Here is a 25,060-nt window from a genome sequence, read left to right as displayed (position 1 = left end):
ATTACAGGTGTGTACCACCAGGTCTAGCATCCCAAAAACTTTTAACTTATTATTTTACTTTTTCTATTGGGACACCCCTTTGGCCTGTTATTTCTTAGTCTTTCTTAAATGGGTATTCTTTGTTACTACTGAGAGCTGACTCTTGCTGAGCAAGGACCAATTAATTACTCAAGGATCTTCTTATTGTATGGACATGATAATGAAAGAAATAGGCTTATGACAAAACAAGTACCACACCCTTAGCATTGTCCATTCTTCAATAGATTTAAGGAACATCACTTCACTCTGGGGTACGATGTCTCCCTTAACTATGAAAAGGGCCAGGCTTTCTGAGAGCCAAGGACTGTTTTGTTCTCCTGACAAGCTCTATGCAGGTGCTGGGGACTGTCGTCTTGGAGTCTGCCAGTCACGGGACTGGTTAGATGGCCACCATGCCTTTGGTTCAGAAGAGTCAGCTTAGATCCACCTAACCTGTGCCTTTCCACATACCCTCTAGGGCTCCCAGGGACAATGTAGCTACATCCCTATCTCCCCTAGAAAATAGCAACAGATAATAATGGGCCAGACCTACAAGCATAAAGTCCAGATTGCCTTTCACGGCAGAGAGATGGGAACTGAGGGACAAGCAAGCTGGACTGCAAGAGATGGAGACCCAGCTTGGGGTTACAGCTGGCCCTGCTGGTGTGAGTCTGGGCTGAGGCTCCTGTCTTGCATGCACGTAGCTGACATTCAGGGGATGTAACTGGGCCTGGACAAAGCCATGTTCTTTCCTGAGCTGTTTACACTGAAGCCTATAGGTTTCCATGGAGATCCAGAGAGAGAAAGTGAAGATGTGGTAGAGTTGCCAGGGAATCTCATTCTGTGTTCTGGTCATCTTACTTCTCTTTGGTCCTCTCCAGTGACCCTTGCTTGCCCACAGACCCTGAAGAAAAATCCCTGGCTCACCTTGATGATGAGCCTGTGGACTTTGGTAGCTCCTGCTACCCCTTGTCTAACACCTTTGTCCCCAGACCTTGCCCGTCATGGGCCAAAAGTTGCCTCCCTCTCTGACAGTAGTGTTGCCCATAGGCATGACTTTCCTATCCATCCTCCAGCCCAGACATCCTAAGCCATCAGCCCACCAGCCAAATCTGGTCTGCAGATGTGTTTTGTTTGTTTTGTAGTGCTTACATTTTTTTCAATTTACTGCCAACATTTAAAAATCAGATTTCTCATAAAATCCCTGAACTCTGGCTTCTCTTGGAAAGTTGGAAGATCTGACCACACTGGTCCAGCAATCCCACATGGCAACAATCAATGGGGTTGCATAACGGGCTGAACTCTGCAGAGGCAGGTGCTCTGTGGTTTGCCACAATCCCCACCATTCCCTAATCATCTTTCACACCCATTCTCTGTCACCCTGATGCATAACTTCCCTGGCTCCCAACTTCCTTCACTTTAACACACAGAGTCTCTAGCACCTGCTTGTAGCATAGCATGCGATGCTCTGGCTCTGGGGTGGGGGTGGTGGGGAGGACACTCAGAAAGCAGATCAGAAACACACGGGATGTTCTGCATGTGAGTGCTATGTCCCTGCACATGTGTTGACATCAGCATAGGTCCTCACTGCGCCAGTCACCCCAGCAGATGGGACCATATATAGTTATTAACCTCTCTGAATCAAAGGGGTCATTGCATTTTCCTGAGATGTGCCAGCACATTGAAGAATTGCTTACCTTACATCTTTTTTAAAAATATGGTTTCATTATGATTCTCCTATATCAACCTCCCACATTTAGGAATTGTAAGTACATACTACCAATCTGACATTATTTATGAAAGGTGAAGCTTCCGCCTCTCCACCTTCCTCCACAGTTCTTCCCAAACCAAGCTGAATTCTATGTGGAAAAGGGCAAGGACAGGGCATGAAGTCCCTTGTACTCTTTCTTTCTGCTTCTCTCTGCTAGCTCCTAAAGAGGATTTGTGTTCTTCTCTTTCTTTTTTCTCTTTCTCTTCTCTCTGTGTGTGCATTGCACGTGTGTGTGTGTGTGTGTGTGTGTGTGTGTGTGTATACTGGGGCTTAAATTTGGGGCCTCATACTCTTGCTTGGCTTTTTTCACTCAAGGCTGGCACTCTACCACTTCAGCCACATTTCCATTTTCGGCTTTTGCTATTTAATTGGAGGTAACAATCTCACGGACTTTCACACCTGAGCTGGCTTCAAATCCTCAATCCTCAGCCTTCTGAGTAGCTAGGATTACAGGTGTGAGCCACTGGTGCTTAGCTTTTCTCTTCCTTTGAGGATTTTCTTTCTTTGATTTCCAATTAACCTTAGTTTTCTGATTGGTTCCCCACCCCCAGCTTGACCCTTACAAGATCCAGCTCTGCTGGCCTGGTTCACTTTTCCATCCATTCATTTTAGTTCATTTGGTCAAATGGGCAAACTAATGAGGCCTGGTGAGCCTTCAATTCCTGCATGGGCTTGTGAGCTGCCCCTGTCTTACCAGATGGCTCTTCTGTAGGTTCAGACTGAGGTCTCAAGGGAGCTAGTACCCTGGTAACGGGGCATGCATTTATCCCAGTCAGTGGAAATCACACACAGCATCCAGCCCAGGCAGATGGCAGAGGCATGTGACATTTGGTTGGTACTCAAAGCCCCTTCACATCCATTATTAGAAATCACAATCAGTTCAACATTACGACAGCTCTGTGGATCACTAGATCCTCTGCCCTTTCACAGTTGAGGACTAGAGGTCAAGGGAATCAACAACAGCTTGCTGAGACACTTAGTCCATCTCACTGTGCACTGGGGGAACCTGGCCCTTCCTGTCACCTTCACCGGCCTGCTGACTGGCCAGGATGGCCATCTTCCTCAAGAACTCCACCTAACTACTTCAGAGCTCATGATTGATCTTGAGAGCTGGTTCATTTGCTTCTCTCCTTTGTCTTTGCAGTGATGGAAGACTTGTGGCCAAATGCTTCAGGTAATGGGTCAGCATTGGGCCCCCAGAATGGGATTGAGGGACTACCTAGGGTTCTGGGACTCCCTAAATGAATGTCTCTGCCTCTCTCTTCTTTAGTCGATGACACAGTTTGCAGACTTTATATTTGTGAATTCTCCTACTTCTGAACTTTATTTGCAATGGGGAAATAGTACTCACAACACTGGGGTCAGACATGTGAAAGCAACAAAAACCACAGTCACCTCACTCCTATGTTCCCAGTCTAGGCAGTGTTTCAACTCCCAGACTATGCATGGCATTCTTAGGCTTTACTTAGTGCTATGGGGGTGTTTTTTGTTTTTGTTTTTGTTTTTTTCCTTTGGTGGCTTTGTGATTTTTTTCATTGGTGGGTTTTATAGTGCTGTTGGTTGGGAATTCCTTGGGAAGGGATTAATAATAGATACATAATAAGGTATCTTTAAACAGACACATAAAGCAAAGATCTGAATCAGTTATTTGATGGACATATGAGTGGTGCCATGCCCAACACTGTGTGTAACTTACTAAAGACAGAACTTTGTTGTACACAACAGCACATTTTTCTTCCCTAGGAGCAAAGACTCAGTATTTGTTAACTTGGTGTTCACAGCAACTTTCTAGAACATAACATCTGTGAGGGATGAAAATCAACTAGCTCTTCTCTCTCTAGGACACAAAGCACCTGAGGGTTCCATTTTGTCCTGGGTGTCCCTCCTCTTTGCCCATGTTAGAACACTAGGAGGGAACACTGAGGCAGAGGATAGGGCTGGGAGTACAGCTCTCTCATCATGGCCATGGATCAGATGGTGACCACAGACCAAGTATTTCACCTCCCCCAGCCCCATTTGTCCTCTGTTGAAAATATCAGCAAGGATAATGTAACATTACCACAGAGAGGCAGTGGATATAAATTGAGATCATATAAGTGAGTGTTGGTCCATCTGACTCAGGTCTGCTATGAGCATCTCTGTGGACATAAACAAGATGTTAGCATGGTCTTTGAGGAACAAATCGAACTGAAGAGGTGACACCTGGCTTGCAAAGAATTGCAAGGCACAATGTGGCTCAGGCTGGAAGCTCCCTGAGGCAGGGTCTGGGTCTAGTCTGTTTTTCTCTCCATGACACTGATACAGTGCTGATCCAGAGAGGTATCCTGTAGAAGCTTGTTGAATGGGGGGGGGGATTGAGACCCAAATAAGTACAGGGCCATGAAAGAGCTGTAAAGGGGGCCCAGGGAAGGGCCTCATGGAATAGGCTGAGGTAGGCCTGGAAGGGTCATGGGAGGGGCATGACATGAGGGGAAGTGGCTACCTTCCTCATCAAGTCTCTGAGAACTGACCAGGGCTCTTTCTCCATCTCTGTCATGTGTGTCCCGTCACCTAACCAATGCTGCTAATTGCCCCTGTTCTCCCTCCCAATGCCCTGCCACCCTCCAGAATGTCATCTCTTCTTGCCTGGAGAACAGTGTCAGAGTCCCACAGCTTCCCATCCTCCATCCTCTTCCTTCCCATCTTCCTACACCTCCAGAAAGCTGGGAGCTGTTCCTGTCTAGGGACACATCCATGAAGACGAGGGAGCTTACATTTTAGATGGTGTGGGAGAGGCAGGCCATAACCTCATAAGCAAGGAAATGAGATCACTGCTGGTCAGGCTCAGTGAGCCTATAAATGGGGGTTGAAAAGACAGAAGCTCTCTCCGAGGCATGCCATTTTTGGTCCAGTTTTTGCCCTCGGCATTTCAGGGAAGTATTTCACCAGTGTTCCATTGTTCTGTGGTTCCCCCACTGCTCCCTCCTGCCATCCCATTCTCCAACACATGAAGACTTTGGGTTCCACTTTCCCTGATGGCTCTCCCACCCTGACCACTTCAGAAATCAGTGTTCTAGAAGCTTCTAGAAGTCCATATAAAGAAGAATTCCCTGAGGGATTCTGAAGAGTAGTTGTTTCCCTTCAGTTTCCCAGAACCCAAAAGAACCAAACCCTTGTTTTGGGGTGTGGTTGCTCAGGCGACAGTTGTTTCTGTGAGGCAGAGAGTGACCACTGCTTTCTGTTGGCCTTCCCCTCTCTCCTTTGCTCTCCTGAGTGGAACTGGGATGTGTTCTCATACCACACTAACATATTGGCTATGGGGTAGGACAGAGACAAGCTATCATTCTGTGAGTTCAGGCCAGCTCTGGGTTCAGAAAGGTTAGGGCATAGCAGGTTGGGGTCTGAGGATAACTCCATTTGGAGGAAACAGAAAAGGATACAAGAGCTTGGGACCAGATGTGATAGCCCAGCACTCAAGAGATTGAAGTGGGAGCTCTAGGCTAGCCTGGGCTACACAGTGGGTTCAAAGTCAGCTTGAGCTATATAGTAAGAACTTGTTTCAAGGAACCAGTAGCTGCTGATAAAGCTAAGTGATAGAGTAGTTGGTTCAATTCCCAGCACTGCACCATAATACAAACAAGCAAGTAAAATGATACAAGAGATTGATCCCTCCTAAGCTGACATGAAGAAGAAAAATCAGTAAGGCTATAAAAAAAAAAGGTTTTTAGAACCCAGGGTTAATAAAGAATTGGAGGTTTGAAGGAGAGCTTGATTAAGAAGTTTCCCATGAGCCTCTGAAAATTCTAAGTCTCAAGGAGTAGGAGGGTTGGGTCTCAGAAGAGCCACCAGACACAGGCTGAGAGAAGGTGCCGACAGGGCCCCTCTGGTGCTCACCGGTGACCCTCCTTATTGCTTCCATCTTGCCAAGGTGTGGACTCATTGTTGTTGTTTTAATCCCTGTGGCCAGAGCAGAAAAACAGAAGGCTGGACTGCAGCTTTCCCATCTGCATAAACACAACTATGTTTCTCTCCCATTGCAAAGAGGTTTCTCTGGCAACTCTGTGTACGTGTGTGAGCATGTGTACGTGCGCATACACTCATGTAGGTGTACACCACCAAGTGTAAAGCACAGGCTCTCAGGCAAAATGTATGCTGTATCCTCATTGTTCTTAAAATCTTTGTACCTCAAGTATGAAATAAATATTTTGAGTAAAATTTGGGAACTACCAAGAATATGTAAGAAGTGAAACTCATCTCAAAACCTCCAGCCATTAACCTGGATATTTCTATCAGTATTTCCCTATGAGTTTCCAACATGCATTTCATGAGAATGCAAAATCACACTGAAATCTATTGGCATCGTATTGGGTACTATTTCTTAGCCTGTTTTGTTTTGTTGTGTTTTGCCTTACAGTATGATTTTTCACTTAGTAAATTCCAAAAACTGTTTAGGAGGCCACATTGTATTGTTATATCACATTATATCATAATTTATTTTGCCACTCCCCTGTTAGGATGTAATTGTTATATAGTCTTATGCATTCATTTATGGATGCACATATGTATGTATTCTGTTTTGAAATGGATCTCGACCTTCAATTCTCAATCCTCCTAGTTTCCTAAATCCTGGGATTACAGGTATGTGCTACACAGCTGGACACAAGTCTTCTTTTATCATATATATAGAAAAGATGACTATCATTGTCTTTGTTGCCAATGAACTCAGTACAAATGCCTAGAAGTCATATATTTCCTGTTTAAAAGATTTTGATATAGCTTGCAAAGTTACTAAATAAAATGTTACCAACTTAAAATGCTCCCCCATCACAAGTGTGTAAGAATTCCCATCTTACATAGCACTTGCCAATATTAAATCATTTCATTAACTAATCTGGCAGCGATCATTTAACTCATTTTCCCTTTCCCTTCTGTAGCATTTTGCAATTTGGCATAGCTATAAAAGTTACTTGGCACGGAATCACTTAAGATTACACATTGATCACCATAGTAATTGCCTTGTTTGTTCCTAAATCAACCTTTTAAAGGGTTTTTGCTCTTTCATTGTTTTTTTTCCTTAATGAATAATTAAAACTTCAGACACATAGTTACGTTTTGCAGTTAGTTTTCAAACAGTGATGTGCAGGTGGTTCGTTCTTGGCCTTGCCTGGACAGCTGCACAGGTGTACCTGTCCAGTTGTGAGGTAGAGGACTAGACAAGGCATGGCTTCCAGAGTCAGATTGGCCCACCTGGGAACACAAATTCAATCCTTGACTAGTGGGGGACCTGTACAGCTTGTTCACTTACTCATGGACCTCAATTTTCTTTTCTGTTAAAAGAAAGGAATAAGATTAGTGAAATCTGTCTCTGTATAACTAATGTAAGCTATGAGAGAAAGAGAAAGAAAGAGAATATAATTTTGGTTATTCATAGGATTCTTCTGCATATTACTTAGAACCCTGCAAATTAAAATAACGTCCTGAGGATAAGACTCAGGCAATGCCATCCCTACCAATCAAGCTTCCGTTAGGCCCCAGCTCCAGACACACCAGGCTCCATTTTTTCTTCCTCAGGAAAGAAATCTTGCAGTTTTGGTTTGTTTGTAATCTTCCTCAGATAGATACTCCCTTATCCGTTACACTCAAGTCAAATGTCAACTATGCAGAGAGACCTACTTTGGGCTCCATTCTCCATAAAACTGTTAAAACTGTTACAAGTGCTTAATCCTTCCAGGAAATGTCATTGTTTGTACTAATCCCCCACCTACCCTACCTAGTAAACCCCAGGCACCATGAAGGTCTTCAGGAGGTAGTGGCTGTTCACCCTAAGGACCACAGCAGTGTACTGCTGGATCAGATGCTTAGCCAAGTCAGTGAGTGGGTGTAAATGGTTTTTAGAATTGTATGCTGGAGATAATTCTGTTTTCTTGAAGTGAAGTAATTTTATGCTAGATTTGTGGGGGGTGGAAGGGTTAGGTAGCAGGGCTTGAACTCAGAGCTTTGTGCTTGTTAGGCTGGCACTCTACCAGTTGAGACATGCCTCTAGCCTTTCTTGCTGGTTATTTTGAAGATGGATTCTAGATTTTTCTGTCTAGGCTGGCTGTGAACTGCCATCCCCCAGATGTCAGCTTTCTGAGGAATTAGGATGACTCTGAGTCAGTCATGACTTCATGAATTTACCATACTGTGTGATCAAGCAAGGTTGCTTTACTCACCTGGAGAGAATTCCAACTTCTCCATTCACTGTGTGTGCTCTCAGCCTCAGTTTCCCTGAATATAAAATGGGACCAGTCCCTTTTGCAGGCGTCAACTTGGAGATTCAATAGGTTACATAGGATGTACTTTCAAAAAATATGTAGATAAAGAATGGCAGCTGTTGTGTTTTAAGTAAACCTGAGATCAAATAATGCTAAGCCTCAAGAATGAATGAAGAGAGCTGGGTACAGGTGGCTCATGCCTGTAATCCTAGCTACTCAGGAGGCTAAAATCTGAGGATTACAGTTCAAAGCCAACCCAGGCAGGAATGTCTATGAGACTCTTATCTCTAATTAACCACCAGAAAACTGGAAGTGGCACTCACAGTAGTAAAGCACTAGCCTTGAGTGGAAAAGCTCAGGGACAGCACCCAGGCCCTGAGTTCAAGCCCCAAGACCAGCACACACACACACACACACACACACACACACACATACACACACACAGAGAGAGAGAGAGAGAGAGAGAATGAATGAATGAAGGGAGCCAGATGCTAGTGGCTCACCCTTGTAATCCTAGCTACTCAAGAGGTTAAGATCTGAAGATCTCAGTTCAAAGACTGCCAGTCTGGAAAGTCCCTGAGTCTCTTTATCTCCAAATTTGCTAATAAAAAAGCTCTAAATGGAGGTGTGGTTCAAGTGGTAAAGCTCCGCCCTTGAGCCAAAAAGCCAAGCACAAGCATGAGGTTCTGAGTTTAAGCCTCAGGTCTGGCACAAAAGATTTTTTTTTAAAAAAGGAAGGAATAATTTGTGTGTGTGTGTGTGTCTGGTTGTGGGGCCTGAACTCTGGCCTGGGCGCTGTCCCTCAGCTCTTCAGTTCAAGGCTAGCGCTCTACCACTTGAGCCACAGCACCACTTCTGGCTTTTTTTTTTTGCTTTGTGGTGCTGAGGAATCGAACCCAGGGCCTCATGCATGCAAGGCAAGTGCTCTACCACTAAGCCACCTTCCCAGCCCCAGGAAAGAATAATTAAAATAACGTTTTTGTCCATATCCATGAATATTCACAAGACTTGTTCAAATGAGCAAATTGATGTATTTCACAAGAACCTGTCCTCCTGGGCTTTGGAAAATCCCATCTCTTCCTGCCTAGTTATCTCTGATGTATGTTGTTAATATTTTGTTGATTAGGTAAAGGGGCGTTGTGTGTACACCAGTGTCTCCTATGATGCATATCATTAAGGTACTTTTTGTTGGAAGCGGAAGAAATTTGAGCTTTCCCAAAGAAAAGCAGCTTGCTCTCAAAGTTGCTAACAGATTGCTTCTTAATTGAACTTGGGAGGTGAATTATATGGTGAATTAGAAAAAAGAACAACTCTGAATTTAGTGAATTGTTCCATAAAGGAAACTGTGGGATTGAATTGCAAATGCTGGATAGAAACATTTCAGCAGGCTCCCTGAATCACTGGCCTGGCCTGGCCCCCTGTGTATCAGGGAGAGCTTGGACAGCCCCGGAGCTCTTTCAAGGCTTGGAGGGCTTTCTTTCCCAGAGACCAGCTGTAAGCCTGGGTTTCTTATGCAAAGGAGATGTTTGAATGAACCCATGTGATTAATGAAATCTACAAGATCTTTGCTTATCCTCTCATCTATCTATCTATAGATAGATAGATAGATAGATAGATAGATAGATAGATAGATAGATAGATAGATTTATATTGTGATCATTCCTCAGGAAAAATACATCCCATACTGCGAATGTATCCCCTCTTCCCCAGCCTTTGTCTGAATCAAGCTATTCTCTCTCTTCTTTGTTCTAGGACCCATGGTCACAGTTATAGTCTGAGCTTCTCCTGTCTTTCTAGTTTTTTTAAGTAAACAGGAACACTTTTGCATCCCATTTACAGGTATGGTGTGGCTTTTCCAGCTCTACATCTGTAGCTCCTGGTGAGCTTGGGCGGTGAGGCCTCCTCTCCCAGGGTTCTGAGTAGCTATGCTTAACCTTTTTTTTTTTTTTTAATGTGTTGTTCTTTTTGTGACAGTGTCTCTTGGCTCTGAACTCCTTATCCTCCAAGTTTGGGATTATATGTGTTTGCAGCTTCTCAAGGCTTCCAAGTTCAACTTTGACCACTCTTTGTATAAGAAGTCCCTATGCCACTGGGTATGCCCGAGACCAATCAAATCAGACTTCTGAGTATTGAAGCTCAGGCCTTAATACTTTTTAAAGGACTTCCCAGATCATTCAAAATTGCAGCCAAGGTTGAAAGCCAGTTTTCCAAGAATAGCTGCCTCCCTCTCCAGAAAAACTAATAAAGACAATTTTTTTTCCAACAGTTAAGCTGCACTAGAAGCAGCTGAGTTTTTTAAAAAGCACAATCTATCTGGACCATTCATTCATTCATTCATTTGCCACCCATCAACATATGTTATTGGGCACCTGCTATGTACAGAGCCTGGATGCTGGGTATTCAGGTTCCCTTCCTTCAAGCTGAGAAAATATAAAAATTAGGCTGTGGGGAATCCACTGAACATAATAAAGGAGACCCCATACCTTGTGACCAAGGCTGTAAAGAGTTTATAGACTCAGGGAATGCAGTGGAGAAGGGTTTATAACCAAAGAGGAGCAGAGGCTCCCAATGGAAGTAGTGGCCAACTGGGTAACTGCAAGACCAGTAGGATTGGGCCAAGTAAAGAAGTAGTTTTGGCTTGGGAATGTGCATCCAGGAAAGGAAAAGAAAAGAAAAATCTAAGCATTATGGGATTCCTTTCTGAGGCTCTGTAAGGAGCAGATGAGGCCCACCACCCCAAGGTCCCTAGAAGAGGATCCTAGCTGGGCCATACTGCTAAGGGCCTGTCAGTTATCTTAGGAATTGGAATTCATCCCCAAGGGCCATAGGGACCGGGAAGGGTTTTCATCAGGGGAGCAGCCAAAGAACACCAACCAACTTCAGGTCTAATGGGGTCTGACGCTCTGAAACTGTCAGCTTTGCAGCTTCGAGGTAAAAAGAGTCTCACTACGTGATGATGAGGGCAGAGGTGAGATTGGGTTCTTAACTGTGTTCTCTCACAGACCTGGACAGTATCCCTCTATGGCCCCCAGGAACTGCTGCTTCTACCGGGCTCCTCAATTGCTCTTGTTTATTCCTTGGCCTGAGACTGCTGAGAAGGATGGTGGGTTCCACACAGCGTCCCCTCCAGCTGTTTTCCTTATTAACCCCTCTGGACCCTTAGTTCAGGCAAATCTCCTTGCCCTTGTTCCCTAAGATGAGGTGTTCTAGGGTCTTTATGAGGCCACAAACTTCCAGGTCAGGAAAGTGCTTGGACTTGTTATTAGAACTGGGTCAACCCTTGATTGGCCTTTGGCAAACATTGGTTCTTTCAGTCATATCCAGGAACTGGGGGTTATCTGGTCTTCCTCAACTCCAGAACTTTGCAACTATTCAAAATCGAAGAGAAACAAATCTCTAACTCTCTCTCTCTCTGTCTCTCTCTCTCTTTCACATACACACACACACACACACACACACACACACACACACACATCTGCCCGCTTCAGCATGACTCCCTCCAGTACAGCCATGTGTCATTCCAGCGCACCTTGAACCAGGATTGGTCCCGGGTACAAAACCCCCCTCCCCCACTTTTGCAGGAATTAAGCAAGACTTGCCAACCATCCATGCTGGGCTTCCATTTATATGGAATCTTATTTCAGAGCTCAGCAACTCTGTCCCCTCCTGCTTACTATTAATAATCCCTGTCACATACAAAGCTGTGCAGATACAAAACACCTCTTATATCCCCTAAATCTTATCTAGATCACTCAGAGTCCTAAAAATGGCAGCAAGATCCCCGACGAGCTATCTCTGTAGCCACTTGCCCATGACCTCGTTGCCTGCCATTCTTAACCTTGTTCATTCATTCCTGTCATACCCCAGCCTATACTCGAACATACCCACCCTAGACCCATTCTACTAGCTGTGCTGTCCGTTTGAATGCTCCTCTCCAGATATGGCAGACTTTTCCTCTCTCTTTTCGGAGAAATGAAATGGCAGCCCCTCATCCCTAGCATTCCTTGGTCTCCTCACTCTCACTTATTTCCCTCATAACACTTATGAACAACCAACTTGTTTGTTGCTTCTTTGTTTATGAGGTCTTCCTCTTCCTTCCATCAGAATGTAATTTCTATGAGGTCAGGGTAGAGTTTCTTCTGTGTTGTATCCCGGAAAGCAGAAACAATGTCTGGCCTGTAGCAGGTGTTGGATAAATATTTGTTAAATGAACCCATGCCTAAACAAACCCATTACCTCATCTGGTCCTTACAACAGCCCATTTAACAGATGGAGGATGCTAACGCCCAAGTTCTCATCCATCCCTGTGTAGCGGAGAGGAGCCTCCTGCAGCTCACTTTCCCTTCACAGATGGCACATTCCTCTGCTGCCGAACCATGTCACACCATCAGGATTTCCCCTGACCTTTAGCCTGAGAGGAAATGATATTGCAACTGGAAGAATACCCGAGGGCCAGGAGCTGGCAGCCCCGGCCCCGGCAGCTGCAGGGAGTGTATGAGTGGATTCCGAGTTGGCCAGAAAGGCAGCAGAAGGAGCAGGATGCAGTGGGGGAGCCTCCTGTCATTAGGAGGGGACCTGTCTACAGGAGGCCTGGCAGCTGCAGCTCCTGCAGAGCCACCAGAGGGAAGAAGGCGCCCTGGGGAGTTGGTACAGGGGCCAGTTGCTGTCTCCAATCATGTTGGGGCCACATTGGGTTCTGGGTAAGGGTTCTGACGAGGAGACCATGTCCTGAGCACCCAGTGTCCCCTCAGGAGACCAGCAGCCCTGGACTAGTCACCTTGTTTTCTCTTTTGTAAAATTTGTAAAATAATTTTGTAATATTATTTGCCACATGGATGGAGCTCTGGGGGTTGGGGGGGGGTTGTCATTGTGGATTTGGAGAAATTGTGGTGGTTTTGTGCATGTATGTATGTATGTGTGCGTGCGTGCACGCACACATATATGCACATGTCAGTGCTACTGGGGCTTGAACTCAGAGCCTGAGAGCTGTCCCTGAGCTTTATTTGCTCAAGGCTGGTGCTTTGCTACTTGATCCACAACTCCAATTCTGGCCTTTTGCTGGTTAATTAGAGAAAAGAATCTCACAGACTTTTCTGCCTGGGCTGCCTTCAAACTGCAGCCCTCAGATCTCAGCCTCCTGAGTAGCTAAGATGACAGGGGTGAACCACCAGCACCCAGCAAGCCCTCTTGTCTTACGTTTTAACATCCAGAGTTGCCTTCACAGAGGCTGTCCCCCACCACTATGCTCACAGCGCTTCCATTCCCACCCCCCTCACACGGTGATCTGCATAGCATTTTCTTCTTTAAAATCATTTTGTAAGCACATATGACATGTTCAAGCAGGGTTTCATTGTTATATTTCCATGCATGCATATCGTGCCCTTTAATCACATTCACCCCTTCTAGTTCTTTCTTATCCCCCTCTTTCCCATCTCCCTTTTAACCTTGCAAGACATTTTAAGTGGATTTTATCATGACATTTTCATGCATGCATACAACACACTTTGATCACATTCTGCCCTGTCATTCTGTCCTTTCCCACTTCCTGCCCCCTAGTATCCTCTCCCTTTCACGGCCTTTTTGTTGATTATATCTAGATTGCACCTACGAAAGGAAGCACGTGACATTTGACTTTCTTAGTCGGGAGTATATTACTTACTGTGATAATCTTGTTTCATCATTTTTTCCCCTACAGATGGCATCATTTTGTTCTTAATGACTGAATAGTATTCTATTGTGTTATCTGTACTATACTTTATCTGTCCATCTTCTGATGGACACTAGGCACTAGGCTGGTTCCATGACTGGTCATTGTGCACTGTGCATAGTAATCATGGGTATTCAGCGATCCTCTAGAACATGTTCTGAGCCTGTACTCATCTGTTCACTTGTTTTCTCACTTGCTGTTTCTAACCCATCTCCCCATTAAGAACATACACGTGTTGGGCAGGCACAGCACGAGCAGGGTCTTCTTCACAGCTGGATCCATGATGCTTGCAGCTGTATTGGACACAGCAGAACTAACAAAGGCTTGCTGGTTGGCATTCCCCCGGTGGAGACAAATGTGGACACGTGTAGATGGTGGCCACTGACAGCCCATATGAGCCTGGCTCTTCTCAGAGGGCACACTGTCTGCAGAGTCCAGTTTATGAATGAAACCCAGCAATTTCCTAAAGGAGACTCTCCCCCTAGAGGACACCACGGTGCCTTGCCAGTGCCCAGAGCATCAGGGCAGCAGTTGTCCAGTTCGTCACACATCCAGCTGCAGCAACGCTGTCTCCTACCCTCGGGGGCCCCAGGCCAGCAGCTGCCTCTTTGCATTTAGTCTTGTAGGAATGTTGAGGAAGCTGACTTTGGACTTGTTTGTTGACTTGGAAAGTTCATTCTGAGTACCCTTGACCAATCAAGAATAATATTTTCATTGATTTATGAATGGTGTATGTGATTATTTAAAAAAAAACAACAAACCTTGGCATCTAAACCAGGGCCCAGAACATCATAGGTGTTAGCAAATGGTAGCTAGACAAATTCTGCTGGTCCATAGTGACTCTGCTTGTGGTGGGCTTGCCCCCTTGTTTTTGATGCTGCTGTGAAGCTTTGTCTTCATCCCCTTTTCTCCTCTTCTTCTAGGTGGGCTGGAAGAGCATGCGTCTGAGAACTGGCTAAACACAACAGCTTCAGCTTCGAACACCAGCAGCCAGGCAGCTAGAAAGGGTATGTATATGAAGCCCTCCCAAGTCTCTGAGTGCCTTTTATTTATTTGTTCATCATGGCAAAATACAGACAAGCCAAAAGCTTGCCATTTTAACATTTTTTTTTTTGAGACAACATCTCACTTTGTAGCCCAAGCTGGCCTCAAACTCATAATCTTCCTGCCTCAGCCTTCCAAGTGCTGGGATTATAGGTATGCACCACTATACCCACTTATCTCTTACGAACGTTTTAAAGTATGTCATTTAGTGGCATTAAGTACATTTACAATGCTGTGTGACCATCCGCACTGTCTATTGCCAAAATTTTCTGTCACTCTAAGAGACCCTCCCGTACTCATTGATCAGTTATTCACTGTCCCCTGCTCATAGTCTTTGGCAGCTCTTTTTTTGTTGTAGTTTTGTTTTTGTTTTTTTTTGCCAGTCATAGGGCCTGAACTTGGCCCTGGCCCTGTTCCTCAGCTCTTCAGCTCAAGGCGAGTGCTCTACCACTTGAGCAACAGCGCCACTTCCGGCTTTTTCTGTTTATGTGGTGCTGAGGAATCAAACCCAGGGCCTCATGTATGCAAGGCAAGCTCTCTACCACTGAGCCACCTTCCCAGCCCCCTGGCAGCTCTTTTTTGAGCCTCAGTTTAAGCAACTGAGTCAGTGGGCACAAGAAAAGTGTTTTTCTTTGGTGGAATGGAACAACAGCTTGTTACCAGAAAATAAAAGAAAGTGGAGTTTGGGGGAGGGGTGTCATTTGTTGCTTAGGGATTCAGGTAAACTCTGGTAAAAGCCAACTTTATGAACGTCAGGTCAATTCTGCTTTTCTGGTTTGAGTCATCTCCCAGGAATCTGGCTTGTGAGTTGAAGCTTCTGAAGGTCTGAGAGGAGAGAAGGTAAAGACTGGAGAACAAGGCAGCTTGGTGAAGGAGAGAGACTGGTGGACATGGAGGAAAACACAGCTAGGCAGGAGCTGGGGATTGTGTGAACTAGAGACCCGTGGGCTACCAAGAGAAGAGGGAAGGATGGTGGCTGTTGTTTGCAGGCAAGGGCCACCTGTCATTTGGAGCCTGTCCAGAATGACCCTGGGGCCATAAAGGCTCAGACATAAATGTGTGCAGTCCGCCAATCCTAAGAGCTTCTAGCTTGGCAGTCACTGAAGTGTCTTGTTTTTGGAGAAGCTTTTCCCATTCACAGTGATTTATGGCCACAGGACTTTGTCTCACCTCTGCAGGAATTAAGGGTAGCACATGGCAGTAATGTTCCTTCTATGTAAGGTTAACTGTTGAGCAAAAGAATAATGTGTGTGTGTGTGTGTGTGTGTGTGTGTGTGTGTGTGTGTGTGTGTGTCAGCACTAAGGCATAAACTCAGGGTCTGGATGCTCCCCCTTAGCTTTTTTGCTCAAGGCTAGTACTCTGTTACTTGGACTACACCTCTACTTCTAGTTTTTGCTGGCTTAATTGAAATAAGAATCTCATGAACTTTTCTGCCCAGTCTGACTTCAAATTGTGATTCTCAGATCTCAGCCTCTTGAGTAACTAGGATTACAGATATGACCCACTGGCATCCAGTAAGAATAATGTTTAAATATCAGAATCCTATGGTCACATATGGCTACAGACAAGCAGTAGCTGGTGGTAAAAATGGACTCCAGGCTGTGGGCATGAAGCCAGAGGGGTTGGTTATTTCACTGCAGTGATATGCATACCACATCTTATTCTTCCTCTACTATTTATATTATTTATTGTTGCACAGACCACCCTTGAAATGATGCCTTACTTTAAATGATGCCTTGTTATCTTTTATGATTCTGTGGGCTACCTAACCCGAGTGGTATCTCTTCATCCTGTGGTCACTCATTTGACTGCATTGGCCTCACAACTAGATTGGATGAAGGGTCCCACAGTAGCATGACTCACCCCTGGTGACCAGTATGCCTTCACCTGGCCCTGACCCCTCATTACTGTCTTGCCTGAGACTTGCTCCAGAATGGTGGCTGCTTCCCCAGAAGGAAGAAGCAGAAGATGCTAGTCCTGAACCAAACAACTACTTCTGCCACCGTCAAAACAAGCCAAAGGGCCAGCCCCAAGCTCAAAGAAAAGGAAGTAGATGCTACGGTAGGAAGACTCGGCATGAATTCGCAGACAAGTGGCCATATCTGGAGATTAGTATTTCATCTTACTTCCTCACCATCAATTGCTGTTATCAGAGTTTAAGTATATATATCACGCCTGAGGCTATCAAGTAACCCAACCAACTAAACTGAGAGAGTCACACACATTTGGGATTGAGCCCTGGCCCAACCATTTGATAGCTGTCACTGGATGAGTTATCCAATTTCCCATAAGAGGCTTGGAAGAATTAGAAATAATATTTACATGAAGCCATGCCAAGATTGTAAAGGTGCTCAGTGAATATAGCTCTTCCCCTTCTTTCTCTCCACCTCCACTTCCAAGACTGACACTCCACAACACTGAGAGCACATCATCCACCTCTGGACTGGGATTCCACAGCTGTTCAACAGCTGCACAGAAACACAATCACAAAAGAAGGACCGGAAGGAATGAGGCTGCAGTCCATTAAAATTCGGCCTCTAGCTGGGTTGCGTACAGGACGCGCATTGGCAGCAAAAGGCCTTAAACTTTTTAAGGTAGATGATAATGACGCTCTCCCCATACCCACACACCTCTGAGGCTGGCAAGATTCATAGTGTGCAGTCCCCCAGCTGGGCCTGTTGGTTTGAAGGGGATAATAATGTCAAGTCTAGGCCAATGCGTCCACTCTGTATTATTTAGCAGCACACCAGCAGCTGTTTGAGCATCCAAGGCAAGCCAGAGGAGGAAGAAGACCCCAGCGGTGCAGCAAGGACAGACTTGTGATGCTCTTTCCTCCATCCTTCCTGTCTTTTCCATGCTATACCTTTGGGACACTCTTGGACACCAGCTTGGGGTGCCTCTTGTTTTGGTTAAAATTAAAGATAATGTGTGTGGGTCTCAGATTCCTCTTTAATTGCAACCTGCCCTTCTTCCGCCACCCCAGAACAAGAGACCGCCCAAGCAGGAGAAAGGAGGGGGAGCTCAAGGCCTGCTCATTTCAGCAGAGATTTATTTCCTGGCATTATGTGGCTCCCTTCAGCCCTGACGGTGGGATTTGTGTTTGCAGCCTTGGGGAGGGGTGAATTTTGGAACTGCTCCCTCAGTAACCCCAGCATGGCCTTTGGTGAGAGGACTCCCTTCCCTGGAGCCGGGCTCTCAGAACACATTTGGGGTTGTAATGGGGTTAATGAAATGGGGTGTGTAACTGCTCCATGGACGAAGCTGTGACTGGAGCGAGACTGAATTCCAGAAGCATATTCATAAAAGAGAATGGGCTTTCCACTTTTAGATACAGGCCCTAAGGCTTTGGGTGCAAAAGCAAAGAATAATGGAATCTGACAACTAACCTGTCACCCTCCAGTGTTACTGGTGGCAGTTATTTGGGTATAACCACTCACTTGAGCCCCTTGTTTTAATCTGTCTTGAGAGCAGACCTTCATGGTGCTAACTGCTGCTCTCCAGCAGCCTTACCCTGAGCCTTCCTTACCCTGAGCATTTGCTTTCATTGCCAGATATAGTGTTCCTCTCACAGCCATGCAGCAGGAAGTCAGGCTCCGAGGCCCAAGTGGTTTGTCCAAAGCTACACAGGTAGAAAGTGGTGGCATTTATCTTAAGCTTAAATTCCCCTGTCCCTAACCCCTTCGTTTTAACCTTTCATCTGTATCACTTGCTCCTCAACATCACCAAGTTTTGTCACTGACGGTAAGCTTTAAAAACTGCAGCTGCCAAACTCTACTCTATGCAGTTGGGTCATAATCTCTGGACAAGGGGAAGAAACCGGGACTGTTTTTTCCCCCCAGTCCTGGGGCTCAAACTCTGGGCTGGGGTGCAGTCCCTGAGCTCCTTTGTGTTCAAGGTTAGCACTCTACCACTTGAGCCATAGCACAACTTTGAGCTTTTTCTGTGATTAATTGGAGATGAGTCTTACAGACTTTCCTACCTGGGCTGGATTCTAACTGTGATCCTCAGATCTCAGCCTTTTGAGTAGCTAGGATTACAGGCATGAGCCACTAGTAACCAGGACTTTTTTTTTAAAGCTCCTCAATTTGCTGCTTTTTTTTTTAGTACTATTATTGGGGCTTGAACTTGAGCCTAGGTGCAATTCCTTAACTTTTGCTCAAGGCTGGCCTTTTATTACTTGAGCCGCAGCTTCACTAATGGCTTTTTGGGTGGCTACTTGGAGATAAGAATCTCATGGACTTTCTTGCCCAGGATGGCTTTGAACCGAGATCCTAGATCTCAGCTTCCTAAGTAGCTAGGATTAGAAGCATGAGCCAGTGGCTCCCAGTTCCCACTTTAATTTTAATGTGCAGCCAGATTTAAAAGCCATTGTGGAGAATAATCTATAGTTCTTCCTTTCACCAAGGCGCTGTTCTTTAGTCCTTCAGGATCGTGGCAGGCAAGGTGCACATTTTCCAATCACTCAGGGGTGAGGATTTTACAGATGGCTGCACAGTCACAGTATTTCCTTCCGGTGCGGGAATGAACAGTTGCCTAATCTAAAAATTGCAGTTCCTCGCTTGAGAGGGCTGGGTCAGGCCTGGTTCTGTTTATGACACGTCTGTGCCTTCAGCTGGAAATGGAACGTTGAATAGCAATGGCTGCTCTGCTCCTTCATGGAAGACAGGGTCCATCCTCAGAGCCAGGGAATTTAAATGTGTTCTATCCCCCCACTCTACCCCTAGCGTGGTAAATCCTTTCAGACGCCCCTGAGCTCCTCTTCAAATGCAAGACTCTTGGCCATAATAAATAATTACATCCTTCTATTTGGACTCCAATTCCAGATAGTAGTAATCCAAGAAAATCCAATAATGACAGTTGCATTAAGATCCTTCTTCCAGGCTAAGCAGAACATCTGTTTAGACATATTTTTAATAGGCAAATGCTTCCTGTGTTGAGTCCTCAGCAAATTAAATTTCTCACTGGACCGAAGGGGAAGCTGTCATTCAATAATCCATCTCTGGAAATTACACCCCAGTCTCTTTCCAGGTGCACTTAAGATTTTCCCATGCTGTCTCGGCTGCATAAAAGCAGCCCTTACAATGCTAGGTCACATGTATATATAGCACAGCTTGTGGGAGCAACATGGGATGTCTTACTGTTATTCCCTCGAATAGAGAAGTATTTTTGCCCATTCTCCAAAGGAGAATTGGCAGGAGAGGAAAATTAAGAGACTTGTTGAAAACCATATGGGAAATGAATAACAAACTTCCACTTGCTACATCGCTGCCTGTGATTACTTAAGACACAATTCTCAGGATGTAAACATTAAGGCTTTCGTTGCTGCCAACATTTTAGAGAGGTTTCTGCCACAGAATTGTTTGGACTGTTGGGCTGTTTATTTTTAGAATAGCTTGTCCATTCTCTAATTCATTCATCCAAATTACAAAAATATTGAATGCACAGCACTAGTCAGGCACTGCCGTGTATGGAGCATAGTGCTAGACAAGCTGGCCATGGTTCCTGCCCCCGTGGAGATTTAGGTCCACTTGAACAGTTGAAATCCCAAGGCAATGGATTTTAGGGCTGGCATCACAAATTAGAATATTCATAAGGGCATGTAAATGAGCAAATGAGCTGGATGGAGCAGTGAAACCTGGGAGAGAGGGTCTGACAAATGGCAGAACAGGGACGATGTGGAGCAGATGCCCCTTCACTTTGGTGGGTTGTACCATAGTGGGAGATGGGCTGACTTTCACCATTTATAAAGAAAATTTGAATTAGTACGTGAAATGACTTTTAAAATTTGGCTTCTAGAGTGAGATTTAAAAAAAAAAAACATACTGTGAGCCAAAAGTGTCCAAGCCAAACAAAACACATCTGTGGGTTGGGTTGATCCCAAGACTGCAAGTGTATGACTTCTGTTCTAGAAATTCCAGCAGTAAAACAATTAATTTCAGGTTTGAAAGTGTATTACATTCGAACTTTCTAGATCCGCCAACCAACTGAACTGGTAGGAACCCTTTCTGCAAGCATAGAAATGGTGTGTGTGGGGGTGGGGGGGGCAGTGTAGAACTATTCTTTCCCTGCTCTAAATTATAAACACAGTTGAGGTCAAAGGAAAGAGGGTAAATGGCCAGGATTAGGAATGAACAGGGAATGTTAGCTCATAGAAGTAAATGTCAGGTGATAGAGCATCCAGGCAGGTACTGAAATTGGATTGTGACTTAAGAGGTCAGGAGCTGTAATCTTAATGCCTACGGAGGTTCAGGAGCTGCGCTTTAATCCCATGTGAAACACGAAGCAAAGACTGAAACCTCACATGAAATAGATGCCCTCAAAGGAGATGCTCAGAGGACAGGAAAAAGATGCTGCTATCCATCCCGGGCTGTAAGGGCAAGCTCTCCTTTACCATACACTCAATCCCAAAGCTTTTTCCACATGCAGATGTAAAATCATACTTTCTCTATGTGGAAACTCCAGACTGAGAAGCTAACACAAAATTGATCTGGAATCATAGAATCCCACAACCCTTATTAGCATACAAAATACAATTGCATCCATGAGCCAAAGCACACAGCACTTGCCTAAAAATGAACTTAGGACCCAAAAGTTAGTCCATGGAGGAGAACTGGCAGGCACAATAAATTGGAAAAAATGGTATCTCAGTGGAATGACAATGACTATGACTGAAATGAGTCTTGAGCCAAAGGAAGAAGTTGAAATAATAATGGGGGAAAAGAGACACTGTGGAAAAAGCACTAGCTGCATTTCAACAACTAATAACTATATTCATTGAAACTGAAATCAGAAAAATAATATATTGAACACAGTTAATGAGGGAAAAAAAGGGAAGTAGAAAATCCTTGCATATCATTCATCTAAATCTCAACACTGAGAGAAAAGACATAAAAATGTGGGGGGGGGGGCGAGGGGAGGCAAAGCAACATGGAGGCTCTAGAATGAATATCCAAAATGTATAATCAATAGCAATTCTAGAATGTGAGAGGACTCCCATACAAAGATTAGAAAGAGGTCAAATAAATCTGTTGGATGAATTAGACTTTTCCAGAATTGAAGGAAGATATAGAACTTCTAGAAGAAAGAATGGTACTGATTGGCCTCCCAAAATGAGAAGTAAAATAAATGCATATACAGATAATCATAAAAAGATATCTCTTGTTCGGGGCTGGGAAGTTGGCTCAGTGGTAGAGTGCTTGCCTTGCAAGCATGAGGTCCTGGGTTCGATTCCTCAGCACCACATAAGCAAAAAGAAAAAAGCCGGAAGTGGCGCTGTGGCTCAAGTGGTAGAGCGCTAGCCTTGAGCTGAAGAGCTGAGGGACAGTGCCCAGACCCAGAGTTCAGGCCACAAAACTGGACACACACACACACACAAAAGATATCTCTTGTTGACAAAGATAAAGGTGACAAGGCATAATGGGTGGGGGAGGGCATGCTTTCTTTGAAGAGCTGAGAGAAAGGTATCTGTCTATCTAAACTGACAGATATTGCATATTCCTCCATGCATTGCTTTGGAAAAGGGAGGATAAGACAGGTACAGGTAGACAGAATTTATTGCCATCATAGAAGAGTCTGAGAAGATATACTTCCAGACAGGAGAAATGGAAAGCAGGAAGTAACAGTGAGCAAGAAAATGGATGGATTTGAAGGGAATCAACATTCAACAAAACCATTGACAATGAAGACTAGAGTAGAAATTTTAAAGGAAGTCAATACAAAATAAAAATTTCAAGTTTTGAGCATTGTAAAAAATGTAAGTGTTATTGTAACGGTGATATAGAGGGGGTATAGTTATGTAAGTCAGGTAGAGAGTACATGTCTTTTTGGACAATGTCATCTCTTCTCTCACACTCTCCCAGTTTTTACCTCCCATCTCATCCACAAATTATATAGTTCATTTTCTTTTTTAAAAATGATTTTATTTATTTTTTGTGTGTTTATGTGATACCAAGGAACCTAGGGCCTCATCTACGATAGATAAGCACTCGGCCACTAAGCCACATTCCCAGCCCAGTATAGTTCATTTTCAACATAGTGCCCAGGGAGTACCATTACTGCATTTGTTCATCCTTTGTTCCTCCATTTCTGTGCCTCCCCTTCTACTCTGTGAGACATAAATGAACATGCAGAACAAAAAGAGAAAGAAAACAAAAACAGCAAAAAGAAAAAAACCTCCTGTTTTAATTTTCTGGAATTAATTTTGATAAATATTATTTTGTATGATCAGATGCACATAGGTATTATGCCTTTCTGTTTCTCTCCTAAGAGTATCCTCCTTTGGTCTCACTCTCTCTGTGTGTGTGTGTGTGTGTGTGTGTGTGTGTGTGTATGTGAGAGAGAGAGAGAGAGAGAGAGAGAGAGAGAAATTGTGTATTTCTCAGAATAAGACTAGAAGACTAGAGATTCTGTTTTCTTCAGCTCTATATTCCATTTCACCAATTCTTTATACTTTGTTGGATCAAGTATAACATTAAAAAATTAAAGGCAGCTGGGCACCGGTGGATCATGTCCGTAATCCTAGCTACTCAGGAGGCTGAGATCTGAGGATCACAGTTCAAAGCCAGCCCAGGCAGAAAAGTCCATGAGACTCTTATTCCAATAAACCACTAGAAAACTGGAAGTGGCACTGTGGCTCAAATGATAGAGCACTCACCTTGAGCTGAAGAGTGCAGGGACAGCGCCCAAGCCCAGCGTTCAAGCCCCACAACCGAAAAAAAATATAAAATTAAATTAAATAAATAAATTAATTAAAGGCAATGCTACAGAATAGAAAGGGAGAACTGGGTCTGTGGTTTGTGCCTCTAATCTCAGAAGATATCAGGAAGATCACATTTCAAGGCCAGTCTGGCAAAAAGGAAAGAGGAGGATAGCCTAGAGTCCCAATATTCAATGCAAGGATACCGGCCCAATGACCTAACTTCCTCTACTTGGCTCTACCCATTAGAGAAGTCTAACTATTAGAAAATAGTGCCACAGACTAGTGATCAAGGCTTACACAGGTGTACCCTTGGGGAATACTTAAGATCCATAACATAACAGGATGCTACTATGAAAGTAAAAAGAAAACTTATCATCTAGAGAATGTATTTGGGACTTATGTATCTGATTAAGGTTTGATTTTCATAGCATATAAAAAAAATTGTAACACAGAAAGAAGAGGATAAGGAGTAGACAAAGGATTTAAAGAAATATTTTTCCAAAGAAGACACACAGATGACCAAAGAGAACATGATGTGATGTTTACAATCATTAGTTACAAGGGAAATGCAAATAAAAATCACAACTACACATCCATTAGGAAGATGATAATAAAAAAATTTGACAATAACAACTGTTGGCAAGGAACCTTGTAGTGCATTTCTGGTGCGGCTGTGAAATAGGGAAACTGCTGTGGAAAACAATCTGATAATTACCCAAAAGACTAAAACAAACTTACCATTTGACCTAGCAATATACCCAACCAAACTGAAAATTTATGCTCACCAAAAAATATGTACATGAATGCTTGTAGTAGTTTTATTCATAGGAGCCAAATAAAGGAGGAAACAAGCAGTTGAGGTCTGTCCATATAATGGAATATTATTCAGCTGTCAAGTGAAATGAAGAACTGATTCATGTTACAATACGAATGAACGTGAAAAAGAAAAGAACAAGATGCCAAATGAAAGGATCCAGACACAGAATGTGTGGTGTAATTCCATTCATATGAATGTCCAGAATAGAAACACAGATCCATCAGAACAAAGTAGGTTACTGGTTTCCAGGCCCTGAAGGGAGAACCGGGGAGTGGTTGTTCATGGCTGTAGGTGCTCTTTTTTGAATGATGAACACACTGACAATAAGGAAGTAGCTTTACTGTCCCAGACCTGCACCAACTAGATAGTTGCACATCTCTGCGAATAGTCTAGAAACCACTGAATTGAATCCTATGTAAGGATAAATATTATGATTAGGAATCACACCTCAGTTTTTAACAAAAGGAAAAGAATATATAAAGAAATCATAAGAATAATAAGAGAAGTAAGTAGCTAGGTAAATAAAGCTAATGAAGTAAACCCATGAAAATAATTTTAAAAGCTATTTTTCAGAAGCCTACCACTTGGAGCCCAAACATTAAACCTCTATGTGATTTCACTACACCTGGACTCCGGATTTCTCTCTTTTAACTCTGATATCTTTCCTAGCTGGTGATACATAGCTGGTATAAAATATCAATGAAAATGTTTTCTTAAAGGTTGACGACTGTGACTCTATGGTAGCTGTATTGCCCAGGTTGTCCTTGAACT

General features: G+C 44.0%; 1 protein-coding gene across 1 annotated transcript in view; it reads left to right on the top strand.

The window, feature by feature from the left end:
• The window catches only part of Tll2 (tolloid-like 2), a 107,394-nt gene that overhangs the window by 33,529 nt on the left and 48,805 nt on the right, over positions 1–25,060 (top strand). Inside the window, exon 3 of the mRNA XM_013017559.1 lies at positions 14,653–14,736. Within this exon, the coding sequence (XP_012873013.1) occupies positions 14,653–14,736 (84 nt within the window). The remainder of the gene's footprint in view (positions 1–14,652; positions 14,737–25,060) is intronic.

This window comes from Dipodomys ordii, unplaced genomic scaffold, assembly GCF_000151885.1.
Source record: "Dipodomys ordii isolate 6190 unplaced genomic scaffold, Dord_2.0 Scaffold36, whole genome shotgun sequence".
Classification (NCBI taxonomy): Eukaryota; Metazoa; Chordata; class Mammalia; order Rodentia; family Heteromyidae; genus Dipodomys; species Dipodomys ordii.
The sequence above is the reverse complement of the archived record's forward strand: the minus strand, read 5'-3'. Positions and strand labels throughout refer to the sequence as shown.